We start from the raw sequence: 19,786 nt of genomic DNA, 5'->3' as shown, positions 1-19,786 counted from the left end.
TGTCACGTTATCCAAGACTTACATAGTAAATTTAAGGTGGTATTAGCCATTAGCGGTTGAGGTAACAGTCTATGTGCGGCTAGGCACGTTATCGTCTGTCCGTTGTCAGCGGCTGTAACTGTTCCTGTGTAGTTCGATACCGCGGTATATAAATACGTGGTGCCATCTACGCTGGTCGATACTTGCGGGGTGCTGGTCGTTCCCATGTACGCCCAACTGAGTCCTGCCGCTGGCCTACTACCCGTGGCCGTGCAGTGTACACGTATGGAGTTACCCGACACTACATCGCCATCCTGAGAAGCAGACACTTGCGACGGCGGCACTAAAATATAAAACCAATCAGACGTAACTCATCATAAACAGACAGTTCAGACAACTAAGCAATGTTCTGGCTAACTCGACTTTCTCTTCTACTTCTAGAAGCAATCACTTGCGACGGTTTCTCAATATATACTTTTATATACTGAAATATACATAGCAACAAAGCATTTGCTCGTTTCGTTTTCATGCAATGCAGTTTGTTGTAAAACAAATATTTGAGGGCTATTTCTTTGAAGCAATGAAAATAAACTATTCCTTAAACTTTTAGTTGTTCTGCAAGAAATCATGTTGTTATCTATATCATTCTGACACTACACTTTTCACCAAAAAACTTCACTTCACTATTTATAAAATATATAGAAGGTATTAAGAAACGAAAAAAATGAAACAGTTTTTATAGCAAATTTTGTTTTAAAAACATGTTCTCTAAGTTCAACTAAAAAATGCCCAATAGTAGAATCCCTGATTTTGATTTAATAAACTGAACTTCCCAGTAAGATTGTGTGTCCTTTAAAACTGCGGTAAGAAAATGTGAGGATATTTTAATTGGAGCTGATAAAATTGAAGCTAGTTTAGTGGACTTATTTTATAAAGGATTCAAAGCATTAAGTTGGTGCTAACGTGTTTATAACCTTACAGTATAATAATATCTGTTAACACTGTGAATACACACTAAGTAATGGTTTCTATCTGTTTTGTGCAAATTCTAACTTGTAACGGTTGTAAGCAATATGTTCAATACCACTGCATATTTACTACATATATTGAAATTAAGAACGTTTTACTGCATACCGTTATATGAAAAAAGGATGGATGGGTATTATTCTACATAGTTAATATAAAATGATCGTTCTGATTTTAAGGTAAATATCAAGATGATTTCTAATGTTCTGTTGTTAACGTCTTAAAAATCTGTATGTTCTGTTTCGTTCGTTCTACGTTCATTTATGATCACGCGAGTGTTTTATTGTCATTACAGGTAGATAACATTCATTTTACTAGAACATGTAGTAATAGTATTACAGCACTTTTTATTTTCATATCAAATGATGGATATAAAAGAAGTCTAAATTGAGTTGCGCAAAATTGATGATTGATATGTTACAGTAGAGACAGCATCTCCCTCTCATGAAAAACGCGTTTTTCTCAACTTAAATACTTATAGTTTAGCAAAAATCACATGTTATAACACACTTAAAAAGTATTAAAAAAACTCTCAGTTCTTGTGACAGGTCGCATTGTTCCGAATGTACTTGGACCTTGGAAGTAATTAAGTAATGATGAAAGTGCATTATAGCGTTGCAGTATCATCATTAAGATGGTCTTAACATCTTTTTGATCAGCAACAAAGACATGAAGAAGTAAGAACGATACAAAAGTTGGCCCCGCAGACGGCTCGTTCCTCCATAAATTGTCTTAAAAAATAATCAGATATGGTGTCTTATCAATACCGAGCTAACCGGTCTGGTTAAAATTGTCGCGATTATAATCTATACACCACATGTCCATAATGTGTGATTATCACGTGGTTCTATAAAGTTCGGACCATAATTGCTTATCCGTTATTAAAAATGGTATAATTTAAAACATGATCATACATTTACATTAAAAAAAAACAGTTTTCAATTTTGCTAAAAACGAAATTTTCTTTATTGTATATATATATGCAGGACTCACAGGCAGTATCTGACAACCAGCCTTTTTTTACAAATTTACGTTTAAGACATTCTTCTTCAAACGGGCCTAATTTGAAAATAGATTCCCCAAACTAGACAGAACTGGTTCTGCAGTAACGTCAGAGTACGAGAAAAAGTGTATCATGCCAATGACATCATCGTTGCCACATAATCTAATTGTAGACTTTGTTCTTCTTAAAAAAAGTATTATTTTTTTAAATATGTTTATCATCATGTATTTCACTTTAGTAGTATAATTTTAATTTCTCTACTCCCAGTGACTTTATATTTCTGTTCTAAACTTCCAATGCAGTTTGACATACATTATCTCACAATTCTACGTAATATTTTGCAATCCTCTGAAACTGCCTAAGAAGTCTTTTAAAGCAGGGATGTAAGGGCGTCAGTCGCCACCAAAGAACATCTACATTTGAACGGTACTTACAATCTTATCAATACTTTCGAACGAGAATAGTAATAAAATTCAGTAATAAAAAATACAAATATCTTTTCAACATTGTCTGTTGAACGAACAAGCAGTTTTTATTTTTTGAATAGATGCGGCTTATTGTGAGATAAGTTGTATAGATAGACCAAACATGCCTACTTGTAGACGGTTTCCCTTTGTATTTGTAAGGGTTTATTATAAATACTACAATCGGTTTTACGGCAATATCAATTAATCTTTTCTATCCAATATTTACACACGATTGTTTTTAATGTGTTGATACCAACGCTAAGTGGCCAATTTTGAACATACTTATTATGGCCATGTTATGTAACCTAAGGGTATATGATGAGGTCTTCGAGTAAAAATCTTTATAAAATAGTTTTCGATTAGATTAGACAAAAAGCAATGCATGTCTAACTGGCAAAAGGCTCGTAATTGTTCGGACACCAAGTTTATCTCTATTTAAATTTAATAATAGCCTGAAGCAATAAATAGCACCTTATGTTAAGGCTGTTGTATTTATTTTAAACAGTGGTGAGCGAGGCAGGGGATGTTGCTCTGCTGATAAAGCAGCACTTCCGACTTTGATAGAAGCAACATATATGTTTAATTAGCTTGGATTTCAAGCTTTATAAAAATATCATCAAACTTTTCGTGTGATATGAGATAGCTTAGAATGTAATGAGTAGGTTTAGTTCATTCAAAAACAAAACAAATCTTTCGTTCTGAAAGCAGTGTTTTACAAAGTTCTAAATATTTAAAGCACCACGTAAAAATGCGGCTTTTATTTCATAACTTCATTTTATTTCATATTTCGCAGATATTTTTATCTTAATAAAAAACTTTTGAAAACAAATGTATGCACCAAGAGGTGGAAATGAAATTATCCACTAATGAAATCACTATAATTAATAAGCAGGTATTCTTTATCACCTTTCTCCTACTGACAAGGTTCTCATGTTATGCTAATTGAGGACCTAACAGGTCTGATAAACATTTGAACACAATTTTCAACTCAAAAATGTGGATATGATAAACTCGAAAGATAATGTTTGCTTACACAAAAAATTGTCAAAATGGATCATGCTTGTTTAGTGAGCAGCTTTGTTAGGAGCAAAATGTCAACGACATCATAATTATTTGTATAAAATTCTTGAAACATATTGTCTCCATACCATCAGCAACATCAATGACCTTTGTTAGATAAATTGCTATTTTATATAAAAACAAAATAAACCAAGCTATGTTTAATCCAATTTTTATATATATAATACATACATTTACTAAAAGTTCACTTTTTCGAAGTTGCAAAATTTTTGTATAATAACAGGGGACTTTCATTCATATAAAACGTACTGAAATGAGATTAGTTTTGAACACTTTTTATCCATAACATATCGATTATTCTGTAGTATCTATAATATATATCTATGTTTAATTATCGTTCAGTTGTAAGGATTTGAGTTTATGTTTCGAAGTGACTTACGAAACAGCTGAAGAGTAGCACAGGTACCGCCCTGTCCTTTTAAGCCGTCGTCTGCGTCTGGATATGAAGAGTTGCAGCAAATCTTCTTCAAATCCTGAGAACGGGAAGACAGAATTGTATATGAAACATTTACGGTATATAATCCATTTTGAAGGGCGCCTGTGTTAGATGAGGCCTGTAGGCTATTGTCCAGATACAACAAAACCGTTTGTACGGGGTATCCACCAGAGGAGGTACACGAAACTGTTGCTGGTTTGCCTTCATCTACCCGTAAGATTAATTTAGATTCCTCAGTGATGCTGTTGGCGAGTTGTGGAGCGCCTGGGGTGTCTGTGAAAAGAATATGCTGTTAAAAAGATAGCTACCAAACGTTAGTTTTTATTAATATTTTATATTATGTTGTTACCAAACTAAACTATAAAATAAATAATTGTGACATACGTATTGTTTTAACGTTTTATGACCAAATGTTTGTTTTGTTTCTTTTTCAGGAACAGTGACCTTGACCTTGACTCTTCCTATCAAAAGCAAAGCTATCCCAAACCAGTTCTTTATATAAGCTACAAAAAACCAACCTCCATCACTATTAATAATTTATTTATTAGGTTATTGGACAGAAACAAATATTTTCAGAAACAATGACCTTGACCTTGACCCCCTCAAAGCAATCCCAAACTAGCGCTTTACATATTTCTTTTTTGGCAGACACCATTATTTAGTTTTAAAAAACAGTGAGCCTAACATTGACCCCATATACACCAAAAGCAAACCCAATTTAGCTATTTATATTAGCTACCGACACACCAACTTCCATCACTATCCACCAATTCTTGCTTAAGTTATTGGGCAAAAACCATTTATCTATTTTTAGTTACAGTGAACCTGATTTTGACCCCACTTACCCCAAAAGCAATCCGAAGTTGGCTAACATAAGCTCATCTTCACAATAATTTTGACTACTATTCCTCAATTCATACTGAAGTTATTGGACGGAAACCAATTTTCTATTTTTAGTCACAGTGACCTTGATCTTGACCATCCCCTCAAAGCCATTCCAACCATTCGCTTAACATAAGCTAACTACACACAAACTTTCATTACTGTCCATCAACTCTTGCTTTAGTTATTCAGCGAAAACCATTTTTCTATTTTTAGCAACAGTGACCTTTACCTTGACCTTACCTTCTTGAAAGCGATACCAAGCTAACTTTTTACATAAGTAACCAACACCATCTTTCAATACTATCCATCAATGTTAGCTAAAGTTATTGGGTGAAAACGCATGTTTGACACGAGCCCGTACGTTCGCACGTCCGCCAAACAACATCCCCATTCCAATATCCTGGTTTTCGTTAAAAACGGATTAAAATAGTAAATCATTTATGATAACGTTTAACGAGTAAGGAGTTTACATTTTTGTTTTCGAACAGAAAGAATATAATATATGTACTTGTACATTTCACCCTGAGATGTCTCCGGTATCTCGAGCATAAGCCTACTTCGGATTAAAAAAAAATTTGGCTTCTTGGAAAAACGACCTAACAGAGTTACGATATATTGATTAAAGGTGATCTTACGACCAGAACTGTGGGAATGAAAATGAAAGTCTTGTTAGTAAGGATACAGAACCACAGGTCCTCGAATATATGCATTTTGTTTAATGAACATGTATGAAAATTAAAAAAGTCACATTGTAAATAAAAAGCAGGGAGAATTATTAGTTTTATTCAATTGTTAATGGACGAAATGGACTTTATAGTTTTATAATCTGTTAACAAGAATGGATGTTGCTTTGATGATTAGTACATATTGTTAAAACAGCAATTGCCAAATGGTGAATAGTTCAGAGTTGTCACTTGCATATATCGATGAATATGAAATCTGCCAGAGATGTTTTGAAGCAGAGGGAAGATAAATATCCCTGTTAGGGAGAAAATAAATCAAGTGAAATGAGCACTACCAATGCAAAATTAACACAATAAACACATTTTTTATATATAATCTTTCTTAATGGTTATAAAAAGACCTGGCTCGCCGTTCGCCACTTTTCCGCATTCATGTGGTATAGTGGACATCCTGTTTGGTGTCGTTAATTCGGAGATCATTAAAAAAATGGAATCGGCGATGCAGTCGATCAATAATTTTGAATAATCTGCGACGACAATTATAAACTGGATATTGCAGCATGTTTTTCGAAAAAGTCATATTGAAAGACATAGTATATATCATTAAGAGTAATCTTCCAAAACGTTTTTAAACGAAAACGTAAAATATGAATATAAGCGAACGATCACACTGTTATCAGAATAAGAGAAATTGTAAGTTTCTTCCATGGCCGAGAGTGTAAGATAGGTTCATCCCAACCCGAGCTTAGGTTGTTTTGTGGAAACGAGGCTTACCGAGTTTCCGTAGAACTCCATGCGCGAGGCTAAGGATGAACATATCTTACACGAGCGGCTATGGAAGATGCTTTTTTTTACCACCTCAGTTAAACAAAATAAGGTAAACTTGTATTTTTTTCGTTAGAACTCTTTCGTGCGTAGTGATAATACATGCGTATATATATATGTGATATTTCGTGGTTGTCATGGATATGCGCGCAGTGACTCAGAATAATTTAATAGTCAACTCGTTCTTGAAATAGCTCTGATTAGAGTTCAGCATTATTTCTTGAATGGAGCGTGAATTTTTGTTATGGTGTCATTTGAAGTGAGAAATATTTAATTAGGATTCTAAATATTGTCACAATACAAGGTTTCCATGATGCTACAGACGATGGTCTTCAAAAAGGGAGGTAATTTGTGTGATGACAATAAAAAGGGAGTTCCATACGGGTACTTGTTTTATCTTTGCCATTGGGCAAGATAACAATTTCTAGCATGGTCAAATTTTTGGATCTACTTATCTGCCTTGGATGAAAACCCATGTATAATATGTCCGCTAGGCGTTTAGGAACTATTGGGTCAGAATTAATGCTTTTATACTATCATAATATTGGTTGTAAATCTGGGTGTTCAAAAAAGTATGCATATGGTTTGGAATATATAAATGATACATAAATGTTATAGATATAGAAAATATTGTTATCGTCCATATTGTGAATGATTCGTAGAGGACGAATTTCACTTTCTACTGTATGTCCATTTCAATTAAGGCCAAAAAAGTACCTCTGTTTCCGGTAACATGGCAAAAAAATGGGGTCGGTAGGTCGGGATTTTTTTTTTTACACTTTCCATATCATGCAAATTTCTGTTGCATCAGATCAATTATGTTATATCTACGCGTTTCCTAATTTACAAAATGTCTGATAAAACAGCATTGTTTAATGTCTGAAATCATTTCCTTACCTTCGACTACCATATTTTCCCGCCAATTTTGCCCATGAAATCTGGTGCTTTTTATACAATACACGTTTATAAGTCGTGATCGTTTTTTTAAGAAAAATCCAGCACTTCAATTTCAACAAATCTTTGATAATGTTTGAGCCAAACAGTCAATTATCAACTAAATTTTTAATTTGCTTGAGAAAAATCGCCGATTTTCTTGTCAGCTCGTGCTCTGACGTCACATATTGTACCGTTTGATCTGCAGCCGACACATTCCAATAAATGTGTTAACTTTCACAGGTTTTTGTTTGGATTTCAGTTGATGGGACTTAAATAAGGAGAAATAAATAACCATTGATAATTGCGGATTAACTAATTTATGAGTACTCTCTTAAATGTATGAGTTGAGTTCATTTGTTTCGAGTAACTGACAAACCAGGATGGAAATTGAAAAAATGTCATTTATTCACATTAAATGACGTATATCGTTACAAACGAACAATATACATGGCCGAAACAAAGTTGGAGGTAAATAAAACGGCAGTAGAAAACGATAAATGAAATGTGTACTGGAACCTGGCAGTTAGCCTGCATGAATTCGCAAAGCCTAATCGTAAGAAGCTTGCATGATATACGCAAAGCCTTATCGTAAAAAGTAAGTTAATTTGGACATGGATATGGATAAATAACACCGCGAACTATATTTCAAAATATTTTCATTAAAAAGACAGCAAAATATGTCTCCGGTGATCAACCACGTGTTTTGACCTTAAACATGCGTTTGCCAATTTTAAGATATCGGACAGGGTTCGCCGTCCTCCGCCATTTTGTTTTTCAGTCTCGGTATTACATAATCAGGAATGAACGTACATTTTCAGGGGACATTGAAAGACAAACAACGAAAATAATAACGATATATTTGAAGAAATATATTTTTTACGAAATAATTTTTTTTTTTTACTTTTATGTCTAAAAAAAGATTAGGGTCGGCGAGGAAAAAATAGGGTCGGTCGGGTCACCGGAAACACAGGTATTTTTGTTTGGCCTCAGTAAACTAGTTAAATAATTTTTTATATACCTAGTTTCGTTTATGAATATCCATCTTTATAAACGTTTTACATACTGTTGTCATGACATATGAATTAAGTATAAACACTGAGCGTTATTTTTATATCATGCATTTAAGTTTTTTATATATCTGACTAAAACTCTATAGTTTCTAAATTACATAAAACTCGACCTCGAAAAAGATACCAATGTTGTAATATTATATTTTGTGTATGTATTTTATGTTATAGTATATAAATGTGATATTGTATGACCTTTAATATATAGGATCTGTCACAGTCGTCATATACCACACACTTATGAATTAACAGATTTTTGTTAAAGCATGTTTTTTTTCCCTTAAAAATAAACAACAAAGACTAACCCTCTTCACCTTTACTGATAATAAGCAGAACACTGCATAACTAACAAGCAATGAAACACCCCGCGCTACATTAATTGCATAAATAATTTACCCTACATAAAGATAAGATCGTTTTAAAACAGTGTTTACGAAAATGAAAACTAAGTTGATATTCAGTATGAATCACACAAACACTAAAAGAAATTTGTTCCTTTTAAATGGCGACGTAACACCCGATAAGTTGACGTCATAATTTTGTCACACGTTCATGACGGCATATCATGTTAAAAAACAGAACGTGGCGAACGTTTAAAGAATGATTTTTCATGAAATCAAAAACAAATATCGATTTTTTTTAATGATTTTGGTAAAATGAACTTCTTTACTAAATTAACCCATTTTTATATGTACAAAATAAGAAAAAGGTGTGACTCGCTTAGATATTCCTAATTAAGCATTAAAATTTTATTGTTTCCAATAAATTTGTCTATAAACATGCGGAATGAAGTAGTTATATAACATATTTGTAATAGATAAAAAACGTGATGGTTCTTTTTAACATGAATCAAGATATAGCATGTGATAAAATAATCAATGCTGCGATGAACAAATGACTGGGTCTGATAAATATCAGAATAAATATTCTACATCTAGATGCATGAATCTTTTATAGAAATGATTGTCCAAGTTCAAATCAAACCACAGTGTAATTCTTATGAGAAAACAAACATAAACTAGAGATACTTTAAAAAAATGTATTTTCGTCGTCAAAAACATGCAACAGTTGTGCTCGATCTCGCTTTACCCCATCTTATGAAACAAAATTCTATATTATTTGGAAGATCAGTGCACCGCAATTATACTTTGCATATGCATTGTGGAAAACATAAGAAGTATCATAAATAAAGTATTTTATTTAAATTCCTTTATGCAGTTATTAATTTAAGTTATCTATGACAACACAACGTAGAATACTTTTTATGAATATCAACAGTTGAAAAACTTTTTATTGTTTATAATACTTATAAGCAAAATTTGATTTTTCTCAAAAGACGAAAGTAATTGGGCATTCACAAAGTCTTTCTGTAAGCTAGTTTCAACTTAGCGAATAAGAACGTGTAACTACAAGACTATTACCAGATGCAAAATAGGTCATAAAAGGGAATATTTTATCGTGTTTTTTTAGTCTAAAGACCAACGTCTCTTATAGAAAGTGAGTAAAAGTTGCTGATGAATTATACTGGCCTTTGACAGTCGATAATAGTGAACATCGCTTGCTGACATCGTAGACTACACAACTATGTTACCCTGACCTTAAGACATAAGATTCTTCTGATTCGTCGGAGTAAAATTAAGGGCTTTCTTAATAGCCTATTATTACCGTACCAGAACGTGGAGTGTTAGTGAATGTCGTCATAAGCAGGCTGTATTTGTATTATTCGTACGAATCTGGGCTATACTAGTTACATATGCAAAACGTTCCAGTACGCGTAGCGCTGGTAAAGATTGTCACAACTAGAGTGCACGTGTAATACTTGAACGCGCGTTGTTAAACGTTTCATTACGAGCGGTCCTATTTAATGTTGTTACAACATGGTTGTACGTGTATTGCTTAGACGAGCCTCGGTAATTAAACTTACACATTTCAAACGTTCCAGTACGTGTAGTGCTAGTTGGTGTCGACACAACAATGCTGTATGTGTACTGGCCGTCTGGTAATGAGGAGGATGTCCATTTGCAGATAGTATAGTTCCTATATGTGTTGCTATTCTTACAGAATCTGCTAACTTGTGATGGGACTGAACTAGCTCCGCCTCCCTTGAAATAATACATACAAATTGACGAAACGCTGTGTTTTGCAAATTACTACATGTATCATATAAAGTATACGTTTTATGTGACATATTTGTAATTGAAGTCGCTTGGCTCTGAAATGTTCTACATAATGGTAAAAGGACACAATTTAGGGGATGCAAAAATGATTTGTTTATAGTTAAAAAATAAATATTTGGTCAGGTTAAGTAATGACGAAAGAGAAGGTGGCAAATCATAAGGAATGTTAAAACTACGATTCTGATAGCTGTAAACCTTCAGCAATTGATACAATTTGGTCGTATGTCGTCTCTGAATACCAGAATTTTGAACGCCGTTACTAACGAGATGCAGCAATTCGTTGAAGTATAATTGGGTGATTGATTTTGTCACGCGCTGTTATCATTGTATTATTCAATGTTCAAAACATATCGTAATTGAAATTGGCGTGTAAACAAACTCCCAGATAAAACAAAGTGCAAAAATATCGTTTAAAGTTTACACAATCATTGATTATCATATGTCTATATAAGTTATTCATAATAATACATTTGATCAAAATCGTTTTAATGATGAAAAATACAAAATGACATCACGATACTTTCACGATATAATGTATCCCACGTAATTATTATCGTAATCCTTGGTTGTATCTGTAAAATATACTCCTATTTCAAAATATGGTCTACTGATCCAAATTTCAAAACGAAGCTCCATCACAAGATATGCCTGTTTGGTAAATAACTATCCATAACGGTGACCATGGTGACAGTGGCAGCACAGCACCTTCTCGATTTAATGTAACCCACGTTATTCTTACGCAATAAATGTAGCCCCCTCAGTTAACTTTCACACTCACAATCAAAAATCATTTACACGATAGATTCCCGGTAAGCACTTAATGCGACTTGCTTTTAAGTAACCCGAGTACCTTTTTAAACTCGATTCAAATATTATCTTTTTTAGTTGTATATTCAATAGTATTGTGGTATTCCTTTTAAATAACTGTCCGAATATAAGACAGTGTACGGAATAAAGTACATGACCAGTGTTGTGTGTGTACTTGAAGTTTTTTTTTTACTCCAAATGGTCTGCTTAATAATCGAAATGGACAATGCACCTTCAGAACAAAATAATTACATATTACCAATATGTATACAACGGAATTCACAATCTTGAATATGGGACAATGAGACAATTATTATACATTGACTCACACGCTGTATGGGTAAAATGTGTCTATGAAGTTTCATTTTTTATCTTGGAAATAGTGATAAAGTAATGCAAGAAATGAATGTTTCTTTCAAAGACAAAATAACATCGATGATATCAAAAGTTTAACCAAAATGTCAACAGTTAGTTTTTAACAATTTCTGGCCACTTGATTTGTCTTCTGGTCCGTGAAAGTGTGTGTTTTTTTCATGTATTTTTGGCTTTGGCCCTGTGTCATTGCGCGGGAATGATGTTTTTTGATAAAATAGTATTCACCCTTTCTTAAAAGTCTTTTATTGACTGCATACTTTCACTTTCAATTTTATGACACAACACTGCAATATACGCATTATTTTGAAATATTTTCTTCGTTCCTCAATCAGGCTTTAAACAGCAAGATGATTTCAAGTACTCAAACGTTGTAAATGCTAAGAAACTACTGTTTGGAAATTTGTTTTTTCTGGATACTATAATTAAAACTTCGTAAATTGTAGGATATTTTAAAACAGGTTAAATACTTCCCTAAATTATGTTGATTTATTTGAAATTTAACCATTTATATTTCGATGTTGTGATACTTACCCTTACCATGGCATTCACAGACAGGACGGCAGATACACTGGCAGGAAACAATTTGTCAACAGTAAGCTGAAGTCTTTTCCCGGAAGTCACACTGGCTAGCGTCGCGTTTGCCTGACCTGAACAGTTAAATACCAGTAAAATGCCATGAACGACATCAAAGTACGCAGTTTTATCCCCATCTGCACATGATGAATTTTTAACTGTTAAAAGAGGTATAAAAAGGCGCACGGTCAATGTCGACTCAGCAAATACCATTATAAGTTGCGCGTGGGTATTGGTCATCTCTAAACGTTTACAGCAAATTCGCCAAATTGTATGAGACTGTTAAATTACTTAATGAAAATATTGACTTAATTATTGATGATGAAATAGAGTCAGCAGAAGAATTTCCCTTTGCAATCATCTACATAAATTATGTCACCTGTTGTTGTGATCACTTAAAGCATTTTGTCCAAATAGTGTATGGTAAGTTTGGTTTAGGTTGAACAGACGGACGCAAAAGAGCATTCCTATTTACCACCGATAGTTTAGAGTTATATAAGTAAATGTTCTGATGTTACCGTACACCTGGGTCTTTAATCAGAACAAACAAAAGATTTATAAAATAAACAAATTTAGTTATTTACTGCTCAATTCAATAAAAAGTACACTATTGTTAGAATTTCTCTTGATCATATTTGAAGTCATTATCTGTATTGTTTTTCCCTTTTTTTATTAGTTTCAACCCTCTTGATTTATGCAAAATCTGAAATTAATACTGGTTAAGTAAATAAATCAAACAACAACATCTATGCTTAATGCATTTTTCCGGTGTGTCTGACTTTATTCCGACCATAGGAACGCGACAAATTACCTTTTTAGTCCTTTTCAGAATGATTGACGCTTGTTAATATATACATATTTAACTAAATCCTATGAAATCCCGACAAATTACCACCAGCTTCACTTCGCACTTCTAAAAAGGGTTAAAAGATGAAATGTATTATAATTGCGAAAGAATACTAGAGAAAACATTTATTGTAGTTGTTTGTATGTTGTTGTCAAAAATGTTCTAAACAAAACATTCTAACGAGAGCCTACTTGTCTCGAGTTCCTTTTGTACTTGTTTTGATGATTAAAAACATGCAAAGATATCATTGCGTGGTTGCTTGAATTTCTTGAATATTTGCATATGGCATATAAAATCGGATTATACTTTAAAGCATCAAGTACTTATATAGTATACTAGCAAGGATTTGTCGGCGTTGATATATTTATATCACTAGAAACAGTCACTCATTTTCATGCGCCCCCCTCATTTGACCAATTTTTCATAAAAGCTACAAATGGGTTTCATACGATAACATTTGAACTCTACAATGAAGATGTGCCGAGTGTGGAACTCGAACCAGTGACCCATGAATTAAAAACGATACTCCTTAGATACGGGTTCAAATGAAACATGACCAATTTAGATATTTGCTATTTTAAAAACGGCTTTTGTTGGAAGTACCTTAGATGGGTAATGTTTTAGGATAATAACCTATGCTGACATAAACATTTTTGAACATTAAACAGTGTAGTGTACGTACATTCAAACTGCAACTGTTTATGTTCACTCCTCCCATCATAGGCCACCTCACAGGAGTACTCTCCCAGGTCACTGACGTCAGTGTTGTGGATAGTCAGAGTGACTGACGTTGACGTCACTGACACTGAGTATTTAATATCGTCGTGCAATTGGGCTGGATCTGCTACTATGATGCTATCTTTTCTTATGTTCCAAGTAAACGTGCCAGTCCCGGAACACACGAGTTCAGTTTCCTCCCCGCATCTTCCTTGTCCTAAATTTATCAAAGTCGCCGTCCTCGTCCAAGCTGCAAATTGAATAAAAAAATAATAAAACACAGTAAAGAACTAAAGACTGGCTCAATTTAAAGTATGGTAGCTATGATTGCTATGGTTGCTATATTGTATAGAAATAATAAACCTTTTAAATGTAATTTATGTGTGATTTTGAGGTAAAAGGGTAATCTACATTTGCGTTTCTCTTCTTCCTCAATATATGATCAAAAGTGATGAAGCTTCGACAAGCATGAAATATTAAAAGCTGTGAATTCAAGTTGCTGCAGCAGTCATTAAATCTATACATAATACACGCCATGGTTAAACATAGGGCTAAAAATATAGTTCATTAATTTATACTTACTAAAGTTGACGGTAATCAAGAACAATATCAGTCGAAGGGTCATCTGAAAACAAAAGCATTTTGACATTGGCAAAGAAAAAAGTGTTTTATTAAAAACCTGAGCATTTATAAAAGGATGCTATAGGTTTGTTGCAAAAGAAAAAAAAAACGCAGAGTAGACACACATCTCTTCCATAACGTAACAGTGCATGTGTTTAACATACTAGTAATTGATTTACGTCACACAAGAATGCATTAAAAACCTAAAGGTGCTCATCTGAGTATCATAGGGTTTAATTTATTGTACTTGAACACTAATTCAAGGAATGAGAATGCGAAAAAGTTCTGAACGGACCGTAGTCAAATAGCAATTGCATTCAAACAAGGCTGTGTGGACAATCATGCATAATGTGTGTTAACAAGATTATACGTTTTACTTTTTGACCTGCATGTATGTTTTCCCAACGTGACCCACACTCAAATTTTAAGCACCTCACACTAAACAATATGACGTTTCATAAAACAGGAATGAAATATTGGTTTCACAGTGTTAACACAGATTTAAGCACAACATAACAAATGCAGGACCTACTATCAAAATATATCTGCCATAGAGAAAATCAAGTTTACTTCTAGGAAGATGTTGTAGAAAATGTTATTAAAGTATAAATAATCGTTCTGTTAGTTCTATTTCTAGTGGATCAATATATGAGATGTGACCTTTTGATATATCGTACCATCATCAAACAGGTTTGTTACCTTTTGAGGATAACCCCTCCGTTAAAAACTTGATCGCGAAAGCCTTAATTTCAAACATTTATTGCATAAAGCCCTCCAGCCTACATGCACATATGCATACAAAGAATTATAAACAACCAGGGCGTTGACACATAAGTCAAATATGAGATGTATCAGACAAAATGACAAATTTTGAAATTTAGCAGTACCACGATATACTTCAATACTTTCAAGTTGCTACTCACATAGGTTTGTCTAACTTTATCAGCATAAAACAAGTACATGGACAATTTCTTAACAATTGTTTCATTTTCAGATGCAAAAAGCAAAAAGAACTATTAAAAACTATAAGTAGTATAATATTTTTCTGGTATATAAACCTCTCGTATAATCTTATACAATGGACATTTGATAACAAAATGGTATTCCTCCTCTACAAGGTTTTAAAAAATAAACAAAATCTTAAATCTCTAGCAATTCGAAAATGTCTGCCTATTTCAATGGCCAGGTGATGCGAAGAGCATCTAAAACTAGCCATACATCTTCGAAACTTAATCACAAGAATACAGTTCATATATTTTTTTACATTTAAACATGATTTTACATACACGAACAATTGATTTAGTTTCTGCACATGTTTGATACTATGTTTAAAGATGCTGATATCTTAATCTAGTTGCATATTCAGCAAGAAAAACACCTTCATTTTCTACATAGTTGTCCTCCCAAGTATAACCAAAACCGTTTCTATACAAATTCATGCGTAAAGTACTAACCCAGCTTTCATAACGTAGACTATCATACAATTTCAATATATTGTATCATCGGAAAGTTCTAAACTTTTAAACCAATATTTAAGACATCGTTTAGAACCATATGTGTAAAGGAAAACGCGCGAGATCACCAAAAAACAACATTTCAAGCTTTAAGTTATATATTCAAATACTTTTTACAAGCATACACGTCCACATTTTCAATAACATTCCTTTGAGTCATGTCCCAAAGTTCAGCACCATATAGCATAATCGCTGATATTGTTGTATAAACATTTTGAAAAAAACACATGATTTAACTAAAGATAAAGAATCAATTCCTTCAAGGGGTCAATGTAGAGCTTTCTTAGCTTCTTTAGTGCAGAGCTCTCAGACATTTTGAACAATGACAACGTACTACTTAAATATTATCCCACATACATGTATGTAAACTCAGATACTACCTCTATGGCTCCATTATAATACTGTCCTTTCTTTTGAAATTACAGCCAACATATTTTGAATACAAAAATCTTTATTTTGTTAATGTTTACTTGCATTATTTTATTAGAATAGAAGAAATTAAGGGAATTAAACTGCCTTTGTCAACCATGACCGCATTAAGATAATTCGATTCACGTGCTGAATAGACAAAGCTTTACAGTTCCGATTCGAATATTTGCCAAATATGTTTTATGGAATGTTATAAAACATTATCAGGTCAGGCAAATAAGGCTATTTAAACTGAAAAAGTATCTTCAGAGTTTTGTCAACATATCAACGGAGCATGTGTTAGATTTATTTGATAAATTAGTTAAGCCCATCTTATTTTATGGTTGTGAGGTTTGGGGATTTTCCAGTGCTAGCAATATAGAGAAAATTCACACAATGTTTTGTAAGAACTTATTAGGGGTTAAGACACAAAACGATTTCGTACATAGTGAATTATAAAGACTAGATTTGTATTCTATGCGATTGACATACATTTTTAAATACTGGTTCAAAATAGTACATTGCTGTGACAGAAAATATTCAAAGGTTATGTACAAAACGATGTTAAATGAAATTGAAAATAACCCAAGAAAAAAGAATTGGGCAGTAAATGTAAAAAATATGTTGTGTTATTATGGTTTCCATGAAGTCTGGATTGCCCAAGGGGTGGGGAACACAAAAAACATTTATCAGTTTTTTCAGCGTCGATTTAAGGATATCTTTATCCAAAAGTGGTTCATCAAATAAGACATCTCAACTAGAGCGTCGTTCTATAAATTGTTTGCAAATTTTGAGTTTCAGTCATATTTACAGAATGTAAACATTGATAAATATAAATAGCATTAACTAAATTATCATCACACCGGCTCTCGGTTGAGACTGGAAGATGGACCAATATTCCTAGAAATGATCGTTTATGTAGAGCATGCAATACGTTAGAAGATGAGTACCACCTGTTATTTGAATGTCTTTTCTACAAAAACATACGATGCAAATACATATTATAGGGAGAGACCGAGCATGTTTAAGGTAGTTTCTATGCTAAAGTCTGAAAATGCAAACATCTTAAAAACTTAGCTGTATATATATATTTAATGCATTTGAAATAAGGAAAATGTATGTTCACGTATAGATTTCTAATTAGAATAAACCATGCATGCTTTCATCTGTATAAAATGTTCTTTGACATACAGCCATGCATTTTATTTGGTAAGCATCACAATACTAAGATCGACATAGCTTTACCCGGTAAACCCGTCTAATATTTCGTTTTCGCCCTTTTTAGTGGGGTGGGAATGGGACATATTCATTAAAGTTAGACACGTCTGTACTTATAAGAATATAATGCATTAGTTGTACATTTTGTAAAATAATTAAACTTCATATTTAATACATATCATATGCATGTCGTAATATTGTATTATGTAGTCATTATAGTAAAGACCCAATATTTCAAACGTCATTACGAAATTATGCATTATCTGATTTATTGTGCAAAAGTTTATAGTATTAGTTCCATTGAGTTATTCCAGTGCATGGATATAGTACATAGGTCAGGTATCTTTTATGATATGTTTATCAAATTCTATAGATACTGTTGTTAATAATAAGATACAAATATAGTGTTTCATAGTTAAGTTCATTTATGTATTTATCATAAGTATATCAAACTATATACAGGTCCAACTGTTATTTATTTGATACTATAATACTTGTTGACAGTTTACTTGTTCGCTATTTAAATTTGTATACATAAGCCATTGTATTCGATGAATTTGATCACGGATCGTGTTGGCCTATTGCAAATATAATTATTCTTATATTGTGTGTTAAAGTTCCATAAATAAACTTTCTTATTCTTCTTCTTTCATTATTTTATCAGAACAGAATAAATTAAGGGAATTTAACTGCCTTTGCCAACCATGACCGCATTAAGATAATTTGATTAATGTGCTGAATAGACAAAGTTTTACAGTTCCGATTCTACTATTTGCCAAATATGTTCGGGCCGAGTTGACTACGTAAATTACCTTGGTGCCGAAGTGTCCAGTTACGACTAAAAGTGTTTATAATTCTAAAAAATGGCAAAAGAAAGAGGAAGTGAATCTTTTGATAAAGGGACCGTAGATTTGTGTTATTCTACATCCTTAAGAAATGTTAAGCATACATATTTAACTTCCTTTTATTCTAAAGTTAGAGTTTTTGATCTCCATGTTACTGTTTGATGATTTACTGTCTTTGGTTTCAAACGTCTGTTTTAATGTTAAAATACATGGTGATGATTTTGATTAAAAGTGATCGGTTTTCATGTTAGACACATGTTATTGGAAAACGGGTACAACTATCAGTTTAGCAGCACGGGAATTTAAAAGTTAGTAACAACACTCATTCATCATGTATCTTATTCATTCATCTCCTTAACCATAGAGTAAGAAATAAAATCATCGCTATGCTGCCTCTCTCAACCGCAAGCGTCGACGCCCGGAGTAAAACATTAACATACATTGTCAACTTAATGGTAATCATTAAACAAGCAAAATCATTGTATCTTATAACAGACGAGAATGTTAAATGTGGATCTTTGGTTACCCTAAAACATGTGTTATAATTATAAAAGATTTTGCGTCATGATTGTTTGTATTACAAAACATTGTCTCAAATACATAATAAATAAGTTCAAGCGACTTTTGATAGAATCTTAAGTACAATTTTAGTCAAAAAACAAAGCAAACTATTATCTTACCTGATAAAGCCACATTATGTTTGTAAAGTCCTATAGATAAACAAGACAAACATGATTTCATAACTTCATCTTAAATCCGAGATGTAGGAAGTAAAATGAGGTTTAAACATTACTTAACACTGAATATGTAGTACTTTGGATAAAATCGAGGTCGTAAACATATACATGAGTCAGGATTGGTCTTATAGTTATATAAACCTTAACGTGATATATTTTTACTTCATTAATTGTCTTTTAAATTTATAAAAATATATTTCAGATGTATATATATTTGGCAACGACTCGTATTGTTTAATAGATGCATATTACGTATGCATTAATGTTTTTTTTTTTTAAATTCCTTCATAGAGGGTTAAAGTACATGTACACTTTTGCTCTATCTGGTTAATTAAAAAACTGAGCTCAAATCTATTTGTGTATTCAAGTAACCATAATTACAATGCAACCATATTCTTTCCTACATGTTTAAAGATATATAAACAGGTCGTAAGAAATGTAACCGGACATACCATAATACGAATATATTATTTAGAATAAATGTGGTTTTATACTGATCAATTTGTGTTGTGTATGTTACACGGAGCGAATTTCTACATTCAACCGATATAACTATTACT

At 32.7% G+C, this 19,786-nt stretch overlaps 1 protein-coding gene across 6 annotated transcripts in view; it reads right to left on the bottom strand.

Moving 5' to 3' along the window:
- Nucleotides 1-19,276, bottom strand: part of LOC128245124 (synaptogenesis protein syg-2-like) — a 42,806-nt gene extending 23,530 nt beyond the window's left edge. For 3 of the 6 annotated variants that reach the window (XR_008263060.1, XM_052963363.1, XM_052963361.1), the window contains exons 1-7: nt 19,170-19,276; nt 14,466-14,508; nt 13,849-14,133; nt 12,278-12,393; nt 10,312-10,489; nt 3,935-4,264; nt 23-322 (exon numbers count right to left, since the gene is read on the bottom strand). Coding sequence is in view for 5 of the 6 variants with exons in the window: in XM_052963363.1 (XP_052819323.1) it covers nt 23-322; nt 3,935-4,264; nt 10,312-10,489; nt 12,278-12,393; nt 13,849-14,133; nt 14,466-14,508; nt 19,170-19,184 (1,267 nt within the window). In the remaining variant the exon portion in view is untranslated. Of the gene's footprint in view, nt 1-22; nt 323-3,934; nt 4,265-10,311; nt 10,490-12,277; nt 12,394-13,848; nt 14,134-14,465; nt 14,509-19,169 lie in introns of those variants that run through there. The other 3 variants (XM_052963362.1, XM_052963364.1, XM_052963365.1) reach the window with 3 other exon arrangements.
- Between the last annotated feature and the right edge of the window lie 510 nt (nt 19,277-19,786).

Source organism: Mya arenaria, chromosome 8 (genome assembly GCF_026914265.1).
Source record: "Mya arenaria isolate MELC-2E11 chromosome 8, ASM2691426v1".
Lineage (NCBI taxonomy): Eukaryota > Metazoa > Mollusca > Bivalvia > Myida > Myidae > Mya > Mya arenaria.
The sequence above is the reverse complement of the archived record's forward strand: the minus strand, read 5'-3'. Positions and strand labels throughout refer to the sequence as shown.